The sequence below is a fragment of the Paralichthys olivaceus genome, chromosome 2, assembly GCF_024713975.1.
Source record: "Paralichthys olivaceus isolate ysfri-2021 chromosome 2, ASM2471397v2, whole genome shotgun sequence".
Taxonomy (NCBI): domain Eukaryota; kingdom Metazoa; phylum Chordata; class Actinopteri; order Pleuronectiformes; family Paralichthyidae; genus Paralichthys; species Paralichthys olivaceus.
The window spans coordinates 15,773,442-15,799,144 of NC_091094.1; the positions used below are offsets into that span (position 1 = coordinate 15,773,442).

General features: G+C 37.6%; 1 protein-coding gene across 46 annotated transcripts; it reads left to right on the forward strand.

The window, feature by feature from the left end:
• The first annotated feature begins 2,737 nt into the window (after positions 1-2,737).
• znf740a (zinc finger protein 740a) lies at positions 2,738-25,242 on the forward strand. Of its 46 annotated transcripts, none has more exons than XM_069538636.1 (21): positions 2,738-3,086; positions 5,829-5,991; positions 6,204-6,386; positions 6,880-7,026; positions 7,725-7,845; positions 8,094-8,177; positions 11,107-11,220; positions 12,531-12,614; positions 13,037-13,120; positions 13,580-13,663; positions 13,973-14,056; positions 14,554-14,637; positions 16,456-16,539; positions 16,919-17,002; positions 17,368-17,451; positions 17,878-17,961; positions 18,752-18,835; positions 19,280-19,363; positions 20,660-20,743; positions 21,141-21,259; positions 22,080-25,242. In XM_069538636.1, exons 2-21 carry the CDS (start codon positions 5,947-5,949, stop codon positions 22,251-22,253), a joined length of 1,995 nt encoding a protein of 664 aa, XP_069394737.1. In that variant the 5' UTR covers positions 2,738-3,086; positions 5,829-5,946; the 3' UTR covers positions 22,254-25,242. The 46 variants fall into 46 exon arrangements, with proteins under 46 accessions (XP_069394737.1, XP_069394746.1, XP_069394750.1 ...); XM_069538645.1 differs by having other exon boundaries at positions 11,107-11,190; XM_069538649.1 differs by having other exon boundaries at positions 6,880-6,996.
• Positions 25,243-25,703: the final 461 nt, after the last annotated feature.

Here is a 25,703-nt window from a genome sequence, read left to right on the forward strand (position 1 = left end):
GTGATCTCATGGGCCAATGACCTCAGGGTATTACGTTACCCCCCCTCCCACCACCACCCACCTGTGTAAATGAGTGTGGGTGTGCTGGCTTGTGTGTGCGTGGGTTCCTGTACTTATATCATTGTGAGGACCATTCTCAGCATAGACCCGACAGAGTGACGTCATTCTTGGAAAGTGAGGACATTTTGACTGGTCCTTTGTTTTTCTCAGGGCTGTCTGAGGGCTAAGACTTGGTTTCAGGGTCAGGGTTAGGCTTTTAGTGTGGATGGTTAAGGTTAGGGTAAGAGGCTAGGGAATGGATTTAGATGGCCAATGAGTGTCCTCACTAAGATAGAAGTACAAACGTGTGTGTGTTTGTGTGTGTTGGAGCGCACGTCCAACTAAATTCCTCAGAACAGACGATACCTATTTACTTTGCTCGTGTCTGTGTGTGTGTGTTGTAGTTGTAGACAGTACCTATTCTACTAATGGTGCTCTCAAGTTAATCTGTCTTATTGGTAAATATCACAAACATAAACCCAGAGTGCTAAAAAAGAAAATCCCATTATATTCTCTAAGGTTTTGGGGGAAATACTCTGTAATGATGTCACATATGACATGTCTGATACACTTTATAATTACAAAAGGTCAATGTCATGTTTCTTTTTATAATGGCATGTTTGTTTTCTTCTATATATGGTGAAAGCTTTTCTCAATTTAAAAAAAGAAGAAGAACAACAACAACAAGAAAACCAAAAAAAAAGGAGACAGATAACTATCAAGTCAGGTGTCTGAGATTTAGACATGCCTGGCTAATGCCACAGCACATGACAAGTGGCATTTGTGCTGGCATTTGTGGTGACATCTGATTTATGATTTACAACTATGTGGCATTTACATTGTAAATCTTAGCTTGGTAAGTTCCTTGATAACTGGACAATTGACAATAACACCTTTATTAGATCTAGCAGCATTAACTGTAGCTGGATATAAAAAAAGATTATCCTGGGGCACGGTAAGTTCGATGTTTGCATTACATTTGCCTTCTAAGTAAGACCAACTGGATGGCGTAATGAAAAGGCAGCTCCTGAGACCTTGCTTCATGCTCCAGCGTTGACCTGCTCGGGAGCCCTTGAACATGGCGGAGTATGTTTTCTCAGACAGCCCCAGGCTCTGGCAGTGAAGTGAAGTGATCGCTCTGAACTTTTGCCAACAGCAGTGTTTAAGTCAGTAGCAGTGTGCTTCAGGAATGAGTTTTTCAAATTCAAAGTTGCACTATATGCCCCAGCTGGCCAAGAGACCACACATTTATCAAGCTTTCTGCTAAACTAAATGTAAGAATACCTTTGTCATGTTGATAAACTAAAAGGGGTATTTTTGTTCATCTTAAGTTGCTCACTTAAATACAACTTATAAGAAAATAGATTTCTTTTCACTTGAAAATAAATCATTGATATTTTAATAATAATAACGGGTGAATACGCAGGGTCATTTTATGGACTGATCAGTCTATGACTGATAGACTGAGTACATCAACGTCTATGACTGATCAGTCCATTACCAAAGTTAGAATTATCAATATACTTATTTTATTGTCTTTTTAGATGAATGGTGTATAGATTTTAGGCCTATGAAGATTGAAAAAGCCCATTTAGAAAGTCATTATTTATCAGAATCAGAATCAGAATTCCTTTATTGTCCCAAGATTGAGAAATTAACAGCATTGCAACAGCAAGATAATCAACAAATGTATCTATAATCTTTATAAAAGAAACACACCAGATAATCAATAACAATACTAAACAAATCCTGAAGATTTTCCCCGCAAGGTTTAGTAACAAAGAGGTAAATACAATTCATTCCCTGCCTCTCTTAATCCACAAAATTGCACAACCTGTTTTCCTAAGTGATGATTTTAAATCTACCAACATCAAGGAAAAGTATTCATGTTCTCAACTGTTCACTAAAGACCTTTGACTCGTCGATACAAATGCCAAAAGTGTGCTTGATGTCAATATATGTTTGTAAGTTTGGTTCTAACATGATATCTTAGTATAGTTTTGAAGATCTAAGGACATTAGGCACATAAGCAATTACCGAGCGCATCAACGTAAGTGACATTGTTTATCACGACAGATTCTCCAGTTCGGGATTCTTTGTACTGAGTTGAGCTTCATCGAACTTTTAATTAGCAGGTGAACAGCTCTTTGTTCTTCGTGGCTTCAGGGTTCTATGGACTGAAACACTTTGACAGTTACAGAAAGAAAGCTGCAACAAGCATCTGCACAGGCCAAGCAAACAGAATGGCCACTGTGTAAACATACAGTATTTAAATATAAAGTCCCATTCTAGGGTAAAAAAACAACAATTCTTACAATTTAGATGAAACACACAAGTGAAAAAAAACCTACGATTATTTTATATTCAATTTCTGCCAATAGATCCCTTTCACCTAAATCCTACACAGTGAACTTTTAATAAAGAGGGTGCTTGTTGTTTGGTTTCATGCAAACATGCAAATGAAGCAAGACAGGAAAAACAGATGATGCACAGGGCATTGTACAGTCAAAATAACAATGACGTCATCTCCAGTTTAACAGCAGCTTGACAGGAGCTCTATCATGTTATTTATCATATTGGAATAAAAAAAAAAGTGGCTGCGATATAATCAGTCACATGCTTAGATCATTATCATTTATTACAGAACACATGTGCTGCGGGTTGTGAGCACCACTGTTAACACGTCCATGATGTGCACGTCCCTGGTTTCTGTCATTGTAAGTGTGCCCACTCCTTCCTCTTCAGTCGTCGTCTGCTGCAAACTGCGAGAGGCCAGCGCTGCTGCAAACACACACATCTCATTCGAGTGGGCGTTAAACCTTTACCACAGCACACACATGGATTAACGACATTTTTTTCTCCCCCTCTTCGCTCCATTAAGCGAGGCTCTGTGTTTCCCGGGGAGCTGACAGCAGAAGATGAGCCTTTTCTCTCCGCTGGAGGAGGCTTCGCTGCTGCCGTGTGGGGGAGTGGGCAACATCCTGTGGCGTTTCCTGTGTTTGTAAACTAGACGCTGCTGAAAAACGTCGGAGGTGTGAAGCTAAAAGGTAGATACACACACGTCTGTTCGTCTCTTTCATCGATGCTCTGTGAGTTTTAATTGTGCATTCGGTTGCCCGTTATCCCGAGAGTGTTATTCATGTGAAGATCATGCTCAGGATGGCAGCGTGGAGGGTTTTCCACCGAATATTACAGCGTCTACGTTAGCCTCGGCTAGCCAGCTAACAAACGATAGCTCGATCGTCGGGACGGGAGGGGGAGGCTCTCGCAGCGACGGCCATCACGAATGTCTTTATCGCTCAATCTCGTCTTCAGCCAGTTGAGGCTGTGTCTCCAGAGTAGTATCGTGGCGAAAATATAACATCGATGGCGCCCACAAGATATACGCGGATGTGAAACCACCGTATCGTGGCGATAACAAGGTGGGCGTCGGGGGTTGCTATTTTGCTAGCGCTGTAGTGTTCGAGGGCGCCAGCTAGCAGTTAGCTGATGGCTAGTTGGAGTTAGCCAGCTTGTTCAACATCAGCAAGACGGAGGAGAGGGTGGTGGTGGTGGTGCGAAGGCCAGTTCAAGCAGTGCTGAGAAAAATACATAACCACACCGTGAAGGTGTTATTGGTATTACCCACGCGACGAAAGCCAATTGAACAACTACACTCGTCTTTCTTTTGATTAGCGTTAGCCAATGTTAGCATTCGCAGTCTATTTTTCTTAGCAACGTTAGCTCGCTAACCACTGGTCAGAGCACTGTAGCGTTTTACTACACCTCTGTCTATCGTAAACTTTTATTATGGCTCACAGGCCGCAGAGTTAACTTGTGCCACAGTGGGACTGGAGAACAAACTCAGGTAAAACGCACTTTAAAGTATGAAAAGCGACCATGAGTTGGAGCCAAGTGTCACCGAGGAACGTTACATTAATGGCCTACTCGTAACAGGCTAGTTAACAAACCCCATGTCAGAATGAAAAAGCAGGTTAGCATGGCTGCAGAACGCTTGCTCAGGTTTTGCAGAGGAACGACCACAGTCAATCTCAGATCCTGGGCTCGCACATGGTAGAAAGTGTGAATTCATAAAAAAAACCACCCTAAACATAACTCACGAATTCAATACTCTGCAAACCAATACAGACATCCCAACGTTTTTTAAATAATAAATAGATTACACGTTGTTTCTATGTTTCCTCAGTTCTGAATTTATTTTTCAGTAGACACTAGTTTAATTCATGAATATTACTTTTAAGTGTTTTGGTTGTTCTTATGTCTTTTTTGTTCAGTTGAGAATTCTTCTGAAATGTTAACGTTCATTCTTTCTTTCTCATTTTCAAATTTCATTTTGTGTCCATTGTGTCAAATAGTTGCTCGTATAATGTTTTACTCGGTTTGAAAGCTGCTTATTGAGCACAGACAGACCTTCCACACCACAAGAGAAGCACTATGTAGGTTTTTGTGTATAGACAGAATTTGTTTGGATTCTGCTGTGCAAACTAGTTGGAAAACAAATTAATAGTTGTTAGGTGTATTATCACATCATAATAAATAGAACTTTGAGCTGCATGGAATATTCATTTGCTTTAATGATCTAGGTTTGTTATCATTCAAGGGGAGAAATTTGCTTTTTTTCAAGGTGGATTCCTGGAAGCACAATTGGATTATGTTTACATCTTTTTAATTTTTTCAGTTTTCAGTGTGGTTTTAAATTGTAGGCCGTAGATGGCCCCTCTTTAAACTATGAGAACACAACAATTATACAGAATTTAAGATTAGCCAAAAGCAATAATCATTTAAAATAGGAAACATGAGCAAATGATTTGTAATGCAATCATTTTATAAGGGTATATTAAATATTGTTACAAGTACTTCTGCACGTTTAATCTACGGTTCTTACCTGGTTTGTGACATGATGACTTGTATTTTTTATTTTAGAAAATTCACCAATACCCACTAACATCGGCTTTTGTGTTCAGTGGGCAAGGGTGCAGTCAGCTTTCATTCTCGAGTCAACTGACTACAATAGTTACAGGTATTGATCCGCTCTAACTCCAATTGAAACATACATATTTTTAGTCTTTTCTGGTGCAATGACTAGTCTGGGCCCCATTGTCAACAATAGCTATCATGCAATGAAAGCTTGTCCCAGCCACAAATTCCGTCTGCTTCCAGCTCGCCATTCAAGCAACATGGTTCTGTACACATTGAGTTTGAAGAGACCAAAGATTAATTAAAAGTAGCCTCCATAACATAGTCACTGGCGCCTATGCTGTTTTCTATTGCTCTCTAACTCTGTTTTCAGGCATGTTGACGTTGAAAATGACCTGAGTAAAAAACAAACAAAAAGAAAGGAGCTACTTGCGTAAAATGTAAATAATATTTAATATTTGTTAAATTTGCATGTATAGCGGCTACACAGAAGCAAATTATTATGGAAGTTCATCAATTGCTTACCATGGTCAACCAGGATAGCTTTAAAAGAGAGCAAAAAGCATGCTGCAAAAGCAGTATAAAGTATCATTGAGCTAATATGGGCAGTTAGTAAACACTGTCAGTTTTTTAAGGTAAGTATTCATAATTGTATGTAAAAAAAAACAAAACAAAAAAAAAACTTCTCTCCTGACATGGTTATGTGGATTGTGAAGAATATTCATGCCTTTTATGTTTTCAATGTTTAAACTTCATTGTGAAAATTAACCATCCTAACTGGAGTTAATGAAACGTGTAATGATGAAGACAGTGAGTGATGCTGTTGTGATTTAATGTTTGTCTGTTTCATCCACATCCTCCTCCTTCCTCAGCTTTAATGCTAGATGAGTGAGGTGGGTGTGGATTCCCACCAGCCCGACCATCCTGATTGACGGATCTCTGGATGACCTTGTCCCCACCCCTGTCCCTGCGCTCACATACACCACAGCAATGTCACATCTGCCCAGCAGCTCAGTCCGCGACCATATGAAATGGGTTTGTTTTGAAATCACCAAAGTGGTTACAATTAACTTTATCTGCAGTCTTGTGTCACTCAGGATGTTGTCGTTGATGACTAGCTTGTTAAATGCCATGTAACTGGTGGTATTGTTGAAGATGCAGATAAATTCAAATTGCAGACTGTTATTACATGTTTGATACAGTTGGTAATGTGTTTTTGTTTTTTGTTGTTTTATTATCTTTCGTAGGCGGGGCTGCTTGGCTGCGAAGCTGTCCTCTCCAGCATGGCCCTGATGCAGGCCAGCTCCATGGCGGCTCCGCCCAAAAAAATGATGGCTCCACTTGGCCATGTACCACAGCAGAGAGAGGGACCTGACCGTGGTCCCCAGAGCCACATGATCCTCCCCTCTGGAATGAGCTGTCCACCCCTGGTAAGGACCCATTTTTGAAATGTAGAGTAAAGATAGGGTGGTTATATTCAATACATTGGATCTTGTGAAAGGTGTAAACACACATGAAAATGTCTTTGTTGGAAAAACTTTCCCTATGAATGTCATGATGATTTTCATATTGATTTTGAGCAGATAAATTGAATGGCATGTATACAACTATTGCACTATACGGCATACTGCAGGGTTGTATGCAATTGTAAAGAGTTACAGCTTTAGAAGCATCACATAGCTCATTGTCCTTATTCTAGAGAACAAGGATCCCGGCCCCAACCAGCACAACATATGGCTGACTATTTTAAATCATGTGTTGTTGAAATCAAGATCCTACACTCTTCAGCACTGGTTTCTTCAGCTGGAAGTGTCAAAAATGCAGACCACAGTGGTTCATTTAAATTTAGACATGTTCAAATTTTAGTTTTTAGTTTTAAAATGAAATGAAATAATAAATAATGGACTTTTTCTGGCCCTGTAGCTTATCCGGAAGGAAGGTGAATTCCAAGCTCCCCGCCTGCTGGATGAGAAGGAGATGAGAGCCAACGAGGACATGCAGCAGAAAAAAAAGAACAGGAAATCAGTGACGCCCTGTAAAGTGAGAGAACAAGAAGGAAGGGGAGGGAAGGTCAGTGGGTGCGCTCGCTAAATGGGGAATGGTCTCTTTTGTGCATATTTATTTTCTCTAATTATTACGTGAAATACGTCTTTAGCTGCTTGCACAAATTTTTGTCAAAGCATTTGACTTTATCGGAGTGCGCACGGCACTGAGCCTTCATGTGTGCTCATTTTGTTTGTGGGGGTGGGGGGAGGAGTTCAGGGAAGATGTGGAGGGGGTGGAGGATCTCTGGAGAGGAAAGAGGGGGAGGGGAGCTGAGTGAAGCAGAGCACAATAACTGCAGTTGTGTGCATAGCAGGGGGAGCAGTAACGTGAGGGCATTAGGCCATTGGAAGAATTGTGGGGTATTTCTCAATTCAGATGTGAATTTCATGTAGTACAAACTTTGGTGTATTGCTTATCATGTGACAATCAACAGATAATTTGGGGTTGTAGATATTACCAAACGTCAAATATATATAAAACATTTGGTGTTCAAAATCTACAGAATGTTGTATGTAATACTGAATATGCACATTTAAATATAAAATAATGTAATTTCAGAGGAATTTTATTTTCTCATCGGATTCTGAGCAGTTGGGTGGGTGCGTGTGACACGTGTACCAATGTTTTTGTGGTAAAAAGGTCTCTACATTATCTATATAAGTGCGTCATCAAGGGGGGGGATTAGGAGCAAATAATAAACCACTATTCTTTACTGTCCTCAGGGCACAGGTGGAGATGAAAACGGTCCATCATCTAAAGTGCAGAAAAACTTTATTTGTGATCACTGTTATGGAGCTTTTAGGAGCGGATACCACCTGAAGAGACATATCCTCATTCATACAGGTATGGGTCATGATCAGAATAATTTGCATTCACAGTTAAGCCAAAAAGCTTTTATTGCTTGAATACATGAGTCATTTGTTGAAAGTGACCCTGAGAGCTTGAGTTGGACTGAATCTGGGAGTGTGCAGCTACTGTAAGATTTTGCAATGGCCTGCTTTAAAAACCTTGTTTTGGTAATAGCTTTTGCCCCACAGCTAATTGGTGGTATCTGTGGGGACTTTGACTAAAACTGGTGCTCTTCGGTTTAGGGGAGAAGCCGTATGCTTGTGCCGTATGTGACATGAGGTTTATTCAGCGTTACCACCTGGAGAGACACAGCCTCATTCACACGGGTATGCGTCCTTTAACCGTACCCATACAACATAAATCTGACTACCTCTGTAGTCAATGGACAAATGCTCAGGGTTCATTTTGTCTGTGGACAGTAATTTCCAACAAAGCCACCCCCTAATCCATTCAGACCAAAATATGAAGCACAGTATTTGTTTTACAAAGGTTGGTCCCTCAACACCAAAATGTTTCTTTCCCCTAAAACAATTCAACACATTATGGTCCAATAGTCCAGAGTCCACTATTAAAAACTCCCCCCTTTTCTCAAAAATATCAGTGCTGTTGAGCTGTGGTGTCTTTAGAGGGAGGAATTAGCTTTTGTTGTGGTTGTAAAAACCCCTTATTGCAAATTGCAAAGTTCTGATTTGTCTGTGATAACAACTTTCATCTTCCTCTGCTGATATATATTTATATTGCTTGACACATATTTGACCTTTTATTTTAACTTCTTTAGTTGATAAGTGAAGTAGGAGGTTGTTTGTTATTTGGATTTGCATTGTGGATGCAAATGCTGTTGCAAAGATATGAGCTGATACTGTGTTTTCTGTGTGCTGTGCTAACTTTAAAGCATAAAGTTATTCAGGTTTATAATCCAGCATGTTCCTCCATCCAGCAGTTGCTGCATGCCCCATAAGCACTGTGTGCAGTACAACACTTCACAATGCTGTACACAGAAAGAGGTAAAATTGTATGACAATTTTGTATCACGATAATAGTGACCAAAATGATCACGATTATCCGTATTATTGTGGTTAGGGATGTCGGAATTCGCCGACTTTACGATAACCACCGTTTCATAACTGTAAAAATTGTAAATACTACCTAATCCATCTATGGTGTCCTGCCTCTTGCCGGTCACGTAATTTGTGTTTGCGCTGTTAAATCTCTCGCGAGTCACGTTCTGTGTTTGTGTGCTGCGCTTGTTTGTTCCTCTGAAATGTTAGTTGAGAAGATGTAACTGACGTTAAAGCATTATTTCCAATGCTGGACAAAAAACTCTATCAGAGGAGTTCACAGCGAGAGGAGAAATCCTTTGTTTACTTTCGAGTTCTGACCATCTCTGAAGCAGTGGCTGATACACACATCCTCTCTCTTCCTATTAAGCATTATAAATGTATAGAGTTTAATGCTTAATGTTTAATGCCTATACTGAGAGGTAAAAGTATAATCAGGGTAGTAAGAGTGTGTGCTTGAACCAAAACAATATGCCTATTTACTTTTCACAACTTGTCAACAACTTCCGTCGGGGACCCTTCACAATAAAAGTCCCATACAGATACACTGCTTATGATGACAGGAAACACAAATTCACTGACCAACCTTCCACAATAAGGCAACTAAATAAAATAGCTTACTTAAATTACTTTTAAATAGCCAAACGTTCCACTATAAAAACTAACTGGATATAGTTGATGATAATAAATATTGTGGTTCATTAGCTATGTATTAGATATATTGGTTGTCTTTTTCCCTCTATAGATAAAAATGATGATAGTATTTTCATTATTTATTGAAGGTTTACAACTTGTTACATTAAGTGCAGGCGTTGATCCCAAATGTCAGAGTCAGGACAAAATATCAGTGTTTGTTAAAAGCATGCAGTTTGGCAACAGTGGATGTTAGCATTTGTTAGCCATGGCCAGAGATTACTAACAGTTCTGCGGCTACAGCCCCCACTATCCTGCAGCTCTTTCCACAATGTTTTTATAACACACAACAAATGCTGCGCTTGGACTTTCATTCAATGTGTGTAAATACATGTCTCATAAAGTCTCAGGCAAATCAAACAAACACAAAGTAAGCTTCACATATGCACATAACAAACCCATGTTGCATGCTGCACCAGCGTGCCTGTGTGTGGGACACTTGCTCACTGTGGTTGATGCTGGACAGTTTTTACCATGAGCTTTACACTGTGGTAATCTACTGGTGTTATAATGATAATTATAATTTTACACAGAAATACTAACCGTCACAAGTATGTGAAACCACATCTGACCACCCATATTGTTCGACCATATTGGCTCTTAGTTTGGACGATTTGACATGAGAACATCTTCTCAGCAAGAATATTTAGGAGTTCAGGACCAGGTTGTAGCAACACATCGGCGGCCATAATAGTTTGTCAAAATTTTGAGTTACTCGGTTGAAAGACCAAAATAATGATCACAATGTGTCACAAAGAATATTTATGTTACTGTTGAACTTTTTGAGACTTTGCTGAGTGAATGTCTGATCTAAATGATTGATTTGTATCAACATCGTATATTTCATCAAGACAAGAAAGCAAGACAAGTTATGTCAGTTGCTGAAAAAAGATCACAGACTGTTCTATAAGGAAGACTTTTTGATAGTGGACTTAAAAGTGGACTGTAACTTGTGGACCCCAATGTATGTGTGTGAAAGGCTCAAAGCATAGGCTGCAAAATGCAAGATTGATTAATTTATCCATGTATTAATCATCACTTTTGTATGTAATTATTACTTTGTCAGTGAAATAACTGCATGGGCATCAAAGGACTATGTTCTTAATTGTTTATGTAAAATGAACATTGAGGAGTTTATTGAAAAACATTTTATGTATAGTTTCAGTATTTGCGTTGCACCCTTTCACACAAAATTCTTTGTTTCTCATTGTTTAAAGAAGTGTGCACTGTGGGTAAGTCAACTTCCAACCTCGTTTTCCAAGTCAATGACTACTGCCCCAGTATTCATAAAAAGAAATGCAAATCTACCCAACTCAGTTAGCATATATATGTAAATATACCATATCATCCAAATATACTATATTATTCATATATCTCAGTAGCTCTTCATGGCAACACTGCATCTGTTCTTTCTGTTTTCCACATAATAAATTCTGTTTTTTTGTCAAATTTTGGCTCATTTGATAGACTGAATAGCTAATAATTCTATGCTCTGTGTGTGTAGGGGTGAAGCCGTACGCTTGTTCCATGTGTGACATGAGGTTTTTCCAGCGTTACCACCTGGAGAGACACAGACTCACTCATACGGGTATGCGTCCATTTACCGTACCCAGTTCAAGTTAAGAAACTTAATTTAATAAGCTAGTCTTGTCTAGATCACTATTTCTTACTGAGGAGAGGCTTCATTTAAAGTCTCCTTATTCTCAGCAAAGATTTTTTCCAGATATATTTAATCAACCATTTGTCATTTGGAAATCCAGACAAAATAGCCATGTAGAATCATTGGCCATTTTACCATGTAAGTTTAGTAAATACCTGTCATGAACTTAAATTGTTCCTGTGGACCCCTCAAAGTGTATTATCCCTCTTGTACCATTGCTGTTAAACACAATTTCTCTATTTTTAAAATTTTCTTGGTTTCTGGTGCCTTGTTGGCAAAGTTGAAGAATTCAGACAGCTTATTTACTAATCACTGTTATTGTGGTTGAGGAGCTCTGAGTACGTTTGAAGGAAGCAACATGGTTTCACAGCCAAAGTATAAGAGGTGGGGTTGAGTGGTCAAAATGTAGCGTCAAAGTTGTATCTAAATATTGTTATTTGAAGGATCTAATTCTTCAGAAGAGAGTTTAACTCTGGATTTTGGAAAATATGTCATTCTTTAACATAAAGTCATATTTTACAAAATACCAAATGATTTTAAATAAACATTTAACAGTTTTGACGTTACTCTCCTGCACTGACCAGTCGTGTTGCAGTATCTGATTAACTGGAGCTATGGTATATTATGGGAATAGTCCTTTGATGTCCACACTTATTTTACATACAGACTAATGGCTGCACAACTCTTGTTTCTAAACTGTTATTGTCTGGCTTTTTAAATTAAGATTTCTATTTTATTCATTGTGCGATTGCTTAAAGCAGGGGCTTCTGCTGTTAATCAATGGCGGAGATCAGATTGGAAGCTTTTGAAAGTCGTGCCAGTTGAGTGCTAGAAAACAAGCACACTTGTAACATTGAAAGCGACATATGCTTTCATGCCACCATAAGTCAAATTGATGTGTTCCATATAGATGTTAAACTGATCTTGAGTGGTGGAAAAGTGTGCTATTGTTTCTGCTTTAGCTGCCCAGTATGATCACCGTCTTAGCCTTTTTTTGCTGTCTTAATGCTGACTCATTTTTAAACACGCTTGGCTCATATTGTGTTGCTGTTTTGTTTCATGATGTATTGTAGATAATTTGAAAATGAATGCTCCCAATAACAGAAGACACATTTACGAATTGGAGTCAAATCAAATCGCTCCTTTGCATGAAGCTTGATTAGAATGTGTAATGTTTGCCAGGTCCGAGTGGTGTAACTTCTCTGAATGATGTTCCTTTTATGCAAAAGGATCGCCATAGCTAATATGCCGATACTTTGTGTATGTAGGGGTGAAGCCCTACGCTTGCTCCATGTGTGACATGAGGTTCTTCCAACGTTACCATCTGGCAAGACACAGCCTCACACATACTGGTATGCGTCTGCTTATTCTAGCTCATTAGATTGTGGTGTTTTAAAAGTAACATTTCAATTCAGTTTTATTTGTATAGTGCCAAATAACCACAAACATTATCAAAAAGCACTTGACAGAGTGGGGTTTTTCGACTCAGCAGTGAAAACTGAGATTTAAGTTGGCTACCAGCTCCAAGCATTCACATTTTAATAAACATAAAGATGTATCCAGACATGTATTAGTTAAACAATTTTTTTTAGCTCCTCATGTAAATACATGCATACATTGTGCAGCACCTAAATGTACACTGCTACCCCTGCTGACTTCTCTACTTTAGCTGATTGTGTAATGTAGAAGCAAGAGTTATTTGAAGGGAAGAGTTGATGGATATTTGTGAAACGTCTTTTTCTGTTTCTTATATTTACATACTTTTTGTGTGTAGGGGTGAAGCCATACGCTTGCTCCATGTGTGACATGAGATTTTTCCAACGCTACCACTTGGCAAGACACAGCCTCACTCACACGGGTATGGGTTTACCCTTCTTTGTTACATTAGAGCCCAAATACCCAGATTACTGAACTTTATCTGTCCCTTTTGTTACATTCGAGCCCAAATACCCAGTTTACTGAAGTTTATCTGTTCCTTTGTTATAAAATGATTTGAGTCTAGTTTTTAAAATACACATAGGCATAAAGCCAATGTAAACACTAGGGCATGCTGAAGATACCTTTTGGTTATGCCTTAACGCTTTAAGGCAGCATTTTCATGTGTAGTAATACCTTTAATACCCATAAACACTTTCAGCCTTTTCAATGCATTTCAGCATTATAGACCCTGCAGACAGAAAATGTTAGTACAATACATTAAGTGTTTAGTTATACAAGTGCCACTGCTTTTGGCATGTCTGGATACATGATATAAGTGAGTGTGTCCTGTTCAGTTCATTGTGTTGTTTTTACAAAATACTTTGCTCTGTGTGTGCAGGGGTGAAGCCATATGCTTGCTCCATGTGTGACATGAGATTTTTCCAGAGATACCACCTGGCAAGACACACTCTCACCCATACGGGTATAAGTTTTACTTATCCCTCTCACTTATGTGTAGGCATGGCCTACCTGTGAGACTTTAGTAAATTGTAATATGTGCTACTCAATATTCTTGATTATGTAAGATGTAAGAACATTTAGGTTTTTTCCTTTCTCTATTTGCTAATTGCTTTTTGGGTTGACACATTTTATGTCGTATGAATAGACTAGTTAGTCATGAACATACATAGACCTTGCAATGACATGACACTGACTCGTGTGTGAAATGACATATGTTGTGTATATAGTTGATGAGAAGTTTTTTCTAAAGTTTGGTACTGTATGCATTTAGGGGTGAAGCCATACGCTTGCTCCATGTGTGACATGAGGTTCTTCCAGCGTTACCATTTGGCAAGACACAGCCTCACTCATACTGGTATGCCTGAATTAATTGTTCCCCTTTCAATATGAAACCTTTGATTTAAAACTCCACATGATTGCTTGTATTGATAACTCCCTCTATATATGATTCCATAATAGGTTAATTGACTTCCCTTTCAAAAATGTTTAATAGATTTTTTAGGCTTTGTTGGAAAACTGTCCACTGAGAAAACGACTCTCTGATCAGTTTCTGATTAACACTTTAATTGTACTGCTGCATGTTAAGCATTATATTACATAGTTATTAGAAGGAGCATTACACTGAAAAGCATTTTAAGTTAGCAGGATAAATGAATAATACACATGGTTGTCTGAATGGCAACCTGTAAACCCTTAATTATGATTTTCCATGACTATTAATGTCTGCTGGTTCTTGAACTCTTCAGTGTAATGCAACTTTGTAACACAGCATGCAAACCTGATATAATTTCATTTTGGCTTGAACTTCATCAGTATGTTGAAGTACATCTAACTTTCTTGTGCTCTGTTTAGGGGTGAAACCATATGCTTGTACCATGTGTGACATGAGGTTTATACAACGGTACCAACTGGAAAGACACAGTCTCACTCATACAGGTACGTATTAACTCAACCCTCTTTCTCCTCTACTTTGGTCCAGCATGTGCCCACATTAATGTTTACATGGCTGCTTCAAACTCGAGTTTGTATTGCTTTCTATCATCATATTGACAAGTGATAATGTTTCATGTCACATTTACAAGGAGCTTCATAAGCATGTGCAAAATAATGTAATAATGCAAAGACTTTGCCTATGAAATGACATGATGACCATGAAGCAAAAAGTCACTACACTTCAGATATATTGCTTATCATTGATAATTGTTTAGGTTTTAGATTTTGGCAAGAATTAATACATTTACATTACGGTTTACTTTTTCTTTGAATCAACTAAAATCTGCTGCAAGTAGAAATTCTACTTTGACACAATACAGCATTGTATAAATTCTAAATTCCCCATTATTAATGCATATTAATGTTGTGTGAGGGAAGATCAACTGTGTCTAAAAACTGCATCAAACTGGGTCAAGAAAGGTGTTCACTCTGGAGCAGCTGTAGGTGTGTCACAGCCTGTAGCTGACCTGTGTGGGGTAAAAACGCTGCAGGGTTTCAGCTGATGTGAATGGGACTTTAGTTTATATTTAGGCCAAACATCTCATAAGGTCGAGTCATTGTGTCATTTCACATTCAAAGTAATAATGAAGAAATAACACATAATCCTATTTTATGAATAGTTGTATTTGCTATTATACTTGAGATTTGTGTAATGACAATATGACAGTATCATTTTTAGATTTGAAGTGAGAGTTGTTTTTTATTATAAGCTAGCTTCTGTGTGAGGATTTCTGAGTATTTTCTGTCACTATAAATCAATTTAAATCAGAGTTGCTCTGCAAACCAATGTCTAATATTAAAGGGGACTCATTATGCTTCTTTCTCATCTTATCTTGTGTTACAATATCTATATTAAACATGGGTCAGATTCAATTAATTTCTTATATGGTAATCCAGCAGTGCTCCAGCATGGAAATAACCAATAATAATGTTTTGCGTCAGTAGAAAAACATTCTACTTTCAACATTAGCATTGTATTTTCTGACAGCAGATGTTGATCACTTAATTCCAAGCTATATTTCATTTCCCACACAAACAACTATTAATGGAAATATATAGAAAAACTATCACATACACATTGTGACTGAAAGAGAATCCTGCACTTTGTCACATAAGTAGTTAATGGGCACGCTATTTTTCAAACAGATGTTTTGAAACTTTGCACTCTTCGGATGTCCGTGCTGTTCTCTCTGTTATTCCAGACCGACACGCTGATATAGTTCCCGAATAAAAATCTAGAGCTGAAAATAAGCACAGTGTGTCCCTTTTAATGTGTTGTGCATAGTTGTTTACCAACTGCCTAAAATTGTCTAACCTCTGTGATCAGCGTGACCAAACTTTTTGTGAACAAATCTGTTTGTTGAAATTACACGAACACAAGCACCTATTGGTATCATTCAAAAAGATAACATGTTTTTTGTGCTTGTTGGAATTTGTCCATTAGGGACCTCGATTTTGCCTCAATTGATTGTCTGGTCATTTGGTTTTTAGGTTTGAAGATAAGCTCATGTTGAGGTCTACACAATTATTTTTTTTCCGAATTTGAACTTGCGTTCAGCAGTTGCGGTGTTTTTCAATCAGATGTGAAAATGTAATTTTCAATTGGAATAGCAGTCTTTTTGAAGCATGCTGGATTTTCCAGTGTAAACAAAGCGCTGATGAGTGCAACCAAACTTTACTAAGCATTTAGTAAAGTTTAGCATCGATCATTTTTGGCAGTTGAATCTCTTTAATGCTAAAGTTGGTACTTTGTGTGCATAGGGGTGAAGCCGTACGCTTGCACCATGTGTGACAAGAGGTTTTTTCAGCGCTACCACCTGGCGAGACACAGCCTCACTCATATGGGTATGCGTTTGCCAATCTTAACCCAGTCACGAGATTAGGATGCTGCAACATCTGAATGCTCATTTTAAACATTAAATATCTTTATTCATACACAGATTATGATGGATCAGATACTTTGTGTGTTAATGGCCACTAGATGACATCATCATCTCATGTATTGTGTAAATGGATTTTAGATTTCTGGGATCATTATAATTTATAACTTGTTATATTATATTTCATCCTGTATTTAGGGTTTAACATTGGTTATTAACCACAGATATCAATTTAGTGCAGACTGGTATTCTTCAGTGAAGTACAGATTTATTTATTTTATTCTATCATTTATTTTCTTAGTATCAGAGACACAAAATTAATGTTTCTGATGCTCTGCATTTAGGTGTGAAACCTTATGCTTGCACCATGTGTGACATGAAGTTTTTTCAGCGTTACCACCTGGCGAGACACAGCCTCACTCATACGGGTATGGGTCCGTGCACCGTGCCCATGACATTCAGTGTTAGATATCAGTGTGCACAGTGAACACTTCAGTCATATAACTGTAATGTTTAAGGCAAATGTCAAGATGCAGTCAGTTTTAATATAGTAGTTTCAGAGTCTGTATCATCATTTGAGAAAAGCAGTAAAACTCTGAATCATTCTTTTGTTCTTCTGATTGTTGGTAACTACAACACAACAAGGATAGAGGATTTTTTTTTTTTAAGTTTTCTGTTTTTTGCATGAATTGGCAATTGTGTGGTTAATAACCAATAGCATAGATATTCATTTCTAAATTTAGACAAATGGAAAGTGAGGCCAAGTAATATAATATTGCTACTTTACATTTAGGTGTGAAACCTTATGCTTGCACCATGTGCGACAAGAGGTTTTTTCAGCGCTACCACCTGGCAAGACACAGCCTCACTCATATGGGTATGCGTCCGCCCACCTTACCCATGTCACTGAAATCAGAATGTATTTACATAATGCCAGATACAACGTCAGGCATTTAAAGCAATTGTCAATTATCTTTTGAACTTAACCGTAGAACAATTTCTTGGTTAGGCCTCACCAACATAAAGCAACCATAAAGTCCTAGTGTGTAAAGACAGGACAGCAACATCATCAGCTCATGTGATGTGTTTACTTGTGGATGTGGGAATTGGAAATATTCTTAATTGGATTTGGGGAAAAAACAAAACAATGAGCAATAATTTCCCAAAGACATTTTCATAGAACTAAAAAGTGGTTAACAACCCATCAATTCTTAATAGTTACTAGGTGTGTATTTCTTATTGATGGATTGTGAACACAAGAAGTTTGAAGTCTGAAAATAATACCCTAATGCTCTGCGTTTAGGTGTGAAACCTTTTGCTTGTACCATGTGTGACATGAGGTTTGTTCAGCGTTACCACCTGGCGAGACACAGCCTCACTCATACGGGTATGCATCAGTGCATTTGCCCTTCTCACATTTTGTAATTCATTATTACATAGTCTTCATTGCGCTGATATCAACAGCGCAAAAGGTTTCAAAGTAGAAGTTTGATTTAAGAGAGAGTACATTTAGTATTTGTGTATAAACCTCTCAAGCACCAAGAATTAGCTTTGTGAAAGTCATTTATGTTACAATTAAGTAATGTGGTTCACTTGAGAAAAATATTCCCTCTTTGACAATTAGCACCTTCCAAAATAATTAATTGAGAAGCCTGAAAACCAGCGGCACAAACACATTTGTCTTTACTTTGCTTTCAAACTCAACTACATGTTTAGTTATCACAATTCTTAGAAAATAGCTTTTCAGAAAATAATTCCTCAGCCCTCTTAATAGGCACAATCATCTTGGTAAAAATAAAAATAAAGCATGATACATATGTTGGAGTTAAGTTGCTCAGTGGGAGGTAATTTCAAAGACACAAATACATGGTTATCTATTAACATGATATAAATTCTACCTGATTTAATAAGCTGATTACACGATGTACATTAAAGGTATTGAATGATTGTAAGTGTAATTCTAAATATGGCTAATATATTTTTTTATTGATAGAGCTAAAACATTCAGTTTTGTAGCTGTTTTTGGTAAAATACAGAGTTAGAGAAAGGAAGCATTTGACATCTTTATGATTTTGCACTAATTGGCACATGTATGGTTAATTACTAGTAGTGCAGGTGTTTATGGTAAAGAATGGAAAGTGAGGTAAAGTAATATAATATTGCTACTTTGCATTTAGGTGTGAAACCTTACGCTTGCACCATGTGTGACAAGAGGTTTTTTCAGCGCTACCACCTGGCGAGACACAGCCTCACTCATATGGGTATGCGTCCGCCCACCCTACCCATGTCACTGAAATCAGAATGTATTTACATAATGCCAGATAAAAATTTAACTGTCTGAGGCTATTATTAATATTCTGTAAAAGTGAATATTACTTTTGTCTTAATCAATAGTATCACACTTCATCTACGTAAATGCAACATTGAAGTAAAATCTTTACATGTATATAAATACAGGACTGTGACATCATCAGCTCATGTGATGTGTTAAGTTGTGGATTTTGAATTTGATCAACTCAGTTTGATGCATTTTTAATTGAATTTGGAGAAAACAATTATTCAACATGCATACTGTTTAGGAAAATTTCACAAGTGGTTAACAACCCATCAATTGTAATTAGATATTTCAATTACATATCTGATTGATGGATTGTGAAACAGAAACTAAAAGTCCTGAAAATAATGTATTGATACTCTGCATTCAGGTGTGAAACCTTTTGCTTGTACCATGTGTGACATGAGGTTTGTTCAGCGCTACCACCTGGCGAGACACAGCCTCACTCATACGGGTATGGGTCCGTGCACCGACCCTTCTCACATGATACAGATCAACAGTTATCTTAAATTGTTCTAATATGAGGGATACGCTTGTGTGCATAGGAAAAAAACTTTTTAATATTTTGTTGGGTGTGCAGGTTAGTTGCTGTTGGTTTAATAAATTATTGTTATTGTTTATTTCACATTTCTGCAACCTGTACTTAAAACTCTGTTAGGTTATTTAGTAGAAACAGATAGTTGCCCTCTAGAACTGCAGATAGCGTGAATCTATTGTGTGTTGCACACCCATGGTTTTGCTCAAACTCATTCTCGTGTAGGTGAGGATCCAAAAGCCAATATTCTGGTTTTAAATTCCAGTTAATCCGTTTGGTTAGATGCTGTTCATTGTTGATCAGGCCTTGTGTTGATCAGACTTTTAAAAATACCAGAATGTGAAGAAAGCAAAGGATACAGTTGCGATTTAGTTATGTTTTATATTTTTGAATCAGAATCCAGCTTGATTTGGAACACTGGTCCTGACTTTGTCCAGGCTGCAATTCTTATAATTTTAAATTATTGATTTTTTTGTCTTTTTACCATAAAGACTAGATTCAAAATGTGTTTACATTTAACATGGACAATTTGGGGCTTATAGCATTTTGTCAAATTCTGGTAAATTCAATTTTAATGTTTTAGCAGAAAAGCATATTTTGTATTTATCCAGACTCTTGAAAGTCAATAAGCATTAACATCACAAACCCTTCTAAAATCGGACCATTACTGTATCACCTGACTATTTATCTTTATATAAGTTTGTGTAATTTGTATATCATTCTACCCCATCTTAAATGTATAAACTGCCTTGGAAACTTGCTTCTAAGGCAATTTAATCCTAATTCAGAAAATACAAAATTCAAATCCTGTGTACGAAAAATTAACTATGACTTAAACTATTTGTTTGTTTTTATGTTGTAAATATAGATGTAATGGATGAGAGAGCTGAAATGGTATTGTAGGTTTTTGCAGTGTCAAGTGAGGATTCAAATGATTATTCAGACCAAACATACTGTAGTTTAAATGTTAATCTCACACAGCACATATAACAGGTCCTGTTGTTTTTGTTGGAAGCCTGACATGTTTAATTTCATATTTTGTTTAGAAATATCAGCTGTATTTTTAGTTGCATGTTTTATTTACATAAGTAAATGCAGATAAAATACATCAAATTAAAAGAGTTATTAGCAGTGTTTTAGTGCTACCTTGAGCTTCACAGTTGTATGTATTGCACATGTGGCTGGTAGGGCTAATATATTGCTCTGTGTGTGTAGGGGTGAAGCCGTATGCTTGTTCCATGTGTGACATGAGGTTTATTCAGCGTAACCACCTGGAGAGACACAGCCTCACTCATACGGGTATGCGTTCCTTCACCGTACCCTCATTTACTGAGAAAGGCACTGGCGCTTGCAACAGAGCGCGGTCACAACAAACTCGAGTTTGGGTCGTCAAGTCATTTGATGGGATGTTGAACCAGCCTCAAAATACTTGCCCCAGTTTTTGGGTTCTATGTTACGTAGATCTAAGCCATGAAAACAAGAAATTCCACTCTGATCTACACATAATGAGTTGATGACGAGGCCTTATAGAATATCCATTTGCTGAAACTACACGTAAAATGTACTGATAGGGCAGTGTTGTTCCAACTGTGTTGGAAAATGTATTCTGCAAAGTCAAATTAGAAAGTTTCACCCTATGTGTTGGTACAAGACGCTAAAATTGATGCATTGACTGTATATGTGTGTGCTCTTGTAGGAGAGAAGCCATTTGCTTGTGACATGTGCGATATGAGGTTTATCCAGCGCTACCACCTTGAGAGACACAAGCGTGTCCACAGTGGGGAGAAGCCTTACCAGTGTGAACGGTGCCAGCAGGTATGTATGAATAAATGGACAGAAAATGAATTGACCCTAACATTTCTGGTATTCTGAATGGTATAACCCATTAAGACCTAAGGTGCCAAATGACAACACACTCTGAAAACCAAATGCTTATTTGAAAATCACCTCCTAAAACCTGTGTTTTCTGAAGAGCTGACAGAATTGACTAAGTCTTCAAAAACCTTGATTTTCCAGTCTCTAAAGCAGATATAATGAAATATAATGTGAGGATTCTATTCTAAATTATGGCCTTTTCCCTAAACTTGGTGATCAAAAAAACAAAAACAACTTGCAGAGATTTTTGGGCCCAACTTTCTTTATCGTTGATTTCATTGTTGTTTTTGTCAAATCTACTTCAATAATACTCCTTTATTATCCTTAAATTGTCATGCAATAGTCTGAAAAGCTTCTCTAAATTGTTTTGCAGGCTATCAAATAAGCAAACTACCTTTACCATAATGCATTTTGCCTTTTCCGCGAGTATATCTGTGAATTACAATGTATTTCATCTGTCACACGATGACATTGTGGTCGAGAAGTCTACATTTCATCCGGATTTAAAGGGAGAATTACACAAATGTCGGTTTATACACTCACGTTTTTACTTGCATATGTTGCATCTGCTCAAATGGGTTAAATTCAGACTTTGGCCTCTTGTATTTGTATGGATCAAATGTGCAATATGAATATTAGTTTCTTGATGTTTTTACATTAGATTTGTCTTTATTGCTGTTTCTTTCTCCTCAATGCTATTTCAACACATTAACTCCCACATTTATGTGAATTGTTAATCACGTCCAATTTGTGTTTCAAGAACTTTTCTCGAACAGACCGGCTTTTGCGGCATCGGCGGTTATGCCAGGGTCGCAACGTAGCCAAAGTAGAGAACCAGCCGTGCTGCGAACCACGTCCATATCCCCAAGAACCCCCGCCCGCCCCCCCAACCTGGAGTCCTCTGCATCCCCCTCCAGGCCGGCTGGCAGTCTGACATTCCACGTTCCCTACATCCACCACAAGGCTAGAGAAGGGACAAGCCACAGGGTTTCTTTTTCTCAGCTCTGTGCGTAGTGGGGCCACACTATAGCACAGACTGATCTTGCAGCTCCAGTCTTGGGATTACTAATGACAGAGGGACATTTTGTGTTATTATTTTGTTCACTTTTTACTGTGTTTTCCTTTTTCCTTTTTTTTTCCTTTTTAAAGACTAGACTTTTCTGTGATGAACAGTGGTCCTGTTTTGTACTTAATCTAATTGATTTTTGCAAAAAGAAAAAAAAAAGGTTTATTATTGTTAAAAAAAATATCTGCATTCGGTGGTACTCTGGAAGGGCAGTGGATATTGTTGATCTTGACGTCTTGGCAACAAAATGGAATGAAGTGTTGAGATAAAAGTATTTGAGCTTCTTTCCAAGTTTCCTTATGTGGCCCATTTTGATGCAAAAGAATTTGCACTTAGGTCAAAAATGAAACGGAACATCCCTTTGTAATACAAGGAAACCATTTTGTTGGCGTCTCATGGACCAGATCTTGCTTGACTCTACAGGTAACATAAAGTTACGCATTAAGACATTTCACTACAAGCAGCGTCTGGTCTCAATGTGGCACAAACAACAAGATTTCCTTGACTTCATCTTCACAGAAGGTACAGTCTTAATGATTTCTTTGTGTAAATAATTGAAAATATTAATTATTATTTCACCATGGGGCTTGAGTGATGATTTTTTGAATGCACAAAATGGGCCAGAAAGAAACTGGAAATGTAATATTATGTGTCAAACACGGTCGATCCTCACTATTTCAGCGAAATCTTGAGGAACGTAAGAGTGTTAATGTACAAACAAAAAGAAATATCAGACAGTGCTTCATAACTGTAAACCAGGACTTCCAAGATGTGTTGATGAGAGGGCAACCTGCACGTTGTGTTCTGTGTATGCTGATGACTCAGGAAATGGCACAAGATGGCAGCCTTAGCGAGTCCTCCTCTTCTGTTACGCTATTGTACTTAGTGTATATTTTCAGTGTATACAGAGATCTCCAGTGCTTAAAAGAAAACAGTCTCTCAGCTCTGTCCATAGACCATGGTCTAAAATAAGGCAGGTTGGCCACTTAAAGTCCCATTATGTTGTTTGTACAGATTCTCACATTGTGAGATTAGTGGGGGTATACAGAATCTCGTGGCCTTAGTGTGTTCCTGTTTATTTTATTTTATTTTCATTTACTTTTTTCTTAACTGTTCATTATTGTGGATCAGATGTATTTACTGAGATGGCACAGCCTTTCATCATCATGGTTTGTGTTTTTTATTTTAAAGCCGTCGTGGTTACAGAATGTTGATGGCTTTACTGGCGCTAAAAAAGACTAAAGTGTTCTCCTGTCGAAAGAGGTTGTCTTTATGATGATAATGAATATTTGGGGTCGTGTTACACAGTGTAGAATCCTGAAGGAGCCCTTAGGAGTTGGACAGTCCATGTGAGAAGTCGGTAATGCTCAATTGATTCCCACTGCAGTGCTTTGGCCACTCACAGGCCACAGCAGAATCAACACTCGCTTGACTCTGCGTCACACTAACAATTGCCTTTTTTATCCAAATACTATGTGGTTGGTGTGTAATACTGGATGTCTGTCATGTCATTGGGTTTAGCCTTAAGTAAGTGCAGATACACAAATAATCATTGTAGTACTAAATGATATTGTAACAAACAATTTCTTTTCAAGATTGAACTTTGTTCGTCCTCCCTTGGAGGTCTCTGGCAGAGAGACGTTTGATCGGAGCCGCTGTGCTGCCTGTTGAGGAAATTCTCAAACTTGATCCTTTCTGTGATTGGCTAGTCAGTGGTGTGATGTTTAACCCAGAATTCAGTGCTGGGTGGGAGGATTAGTCTACCAGACCAAACATGTGCATATTAAGACGTCATAACAGAGAGCGAGTACCCGGCGGCAGAAATCCATCAAGGGGGATGCTAGGGACTGCAGTCTGATTCGATTTACACATTGTTTTAATTTAAAGTTTCAGATGAGACTTTAGTGGACATAAATCTATTGATTTCAAGACAAAGTGGTGTGACGTTTGTGTGCACAAACCGGGGATTTAGTTTGAAGTGAAAGGATAAAGTTTGAGAAATGCATTACGTTGCTCTGGAAACACATATTCCAAATATGTGGAAGGGATACCGCTAACATGAGCACACACTGACAAATGGCTAAAGGGCAATACAGTATATAGTTGACGTCACTTATTAATACCTTTTTGTCATTTATTGTTTTTTAGTATTATCAATCTCATTGTTTAAAGGCAATAGAACCCTTGAGTCTCAAATCATTTGTTTATAAGATTGAGGTTTAATTTTTCAGACGGATCAAATGATTTATTTGATTCTGAGGATTTCTCATCACATTTTTGATGATTGTTTCAAGGACCTTTTTTTATTCTGATGAAAATGTAAACACTGGAGTGAAAGGAAAAAAAGACAAAAAAGATATGGATATTTTTTCCTTCAGACTGTACTAGATTTTAGGTTTTAGACAAAGCCTATTTCTCCTCAACCTGACAGAAAGTGGACTGAACAATTTGGATCAGTACAGTTGAGAGCCCAGTATGTTCAGTAATTTTGACATTAGACGCAGTAGTTCCACAACAAAATGTTTTCTTTCTTATACAAAGTCCCTGGTATTTGTAGTAAATTATATTGATAATGGTATTAGATGAACAACAGCATAACAGTAGCTATCACAGATTAGTTGTTTTCTTTATTAGTCTTGCATGCAGAGTTATGGTCCTCAGTTAAGATAGGATCTTGATATTGATTATTTTGTGTAGGAAAATGAGTGCATAAGAATAACTTCCTAAAAAAATGTTACAATGATTATTGTAAAATGGGCTAACTAATATGTACCCTTGTGATCCAATTAGTTTCAACTGTATGAAAATCAGAGGAGAGGCTTATTATTATGCTGAATAAAAGAATTTGTAAAGGAAACCTCTGTTCACTTTTGATGTGTTTTTCAATTCTCAAACAAGTAGGAAAGTTGAGGCTTTATAGACGGATTTACTGCTCATATAATGATCCGCCATCCTGCCCCAATTGCTTAAATTCATTCATTCATTCATCTAATGTTTGGTATTTGAAATCATTTTAAGAAAAAAGGACTTTATTTTTGTTATTCTGGTCCCCCTGGGTGGAACTGGGTAAGAATATCGTTTATATGTTAGATAAAGTTGAGTGGTCAAATATAAATCAGAGTCTAAATGGGTAAATAGAGTATAACTATTTCGTTCGAATAGATCTTTAGAATTTGTTTGAACAGCTTTCGGTGAAATGGGTCTATTAGCAGAAAATGATTATAAAATAGTCCTAGTGATGTTTTTTCCTAGTGTTTCATCTGAATTGTTGTTTTCTTTACCCTAGAATGGGCCATTTACATTTAAATACTTTATATC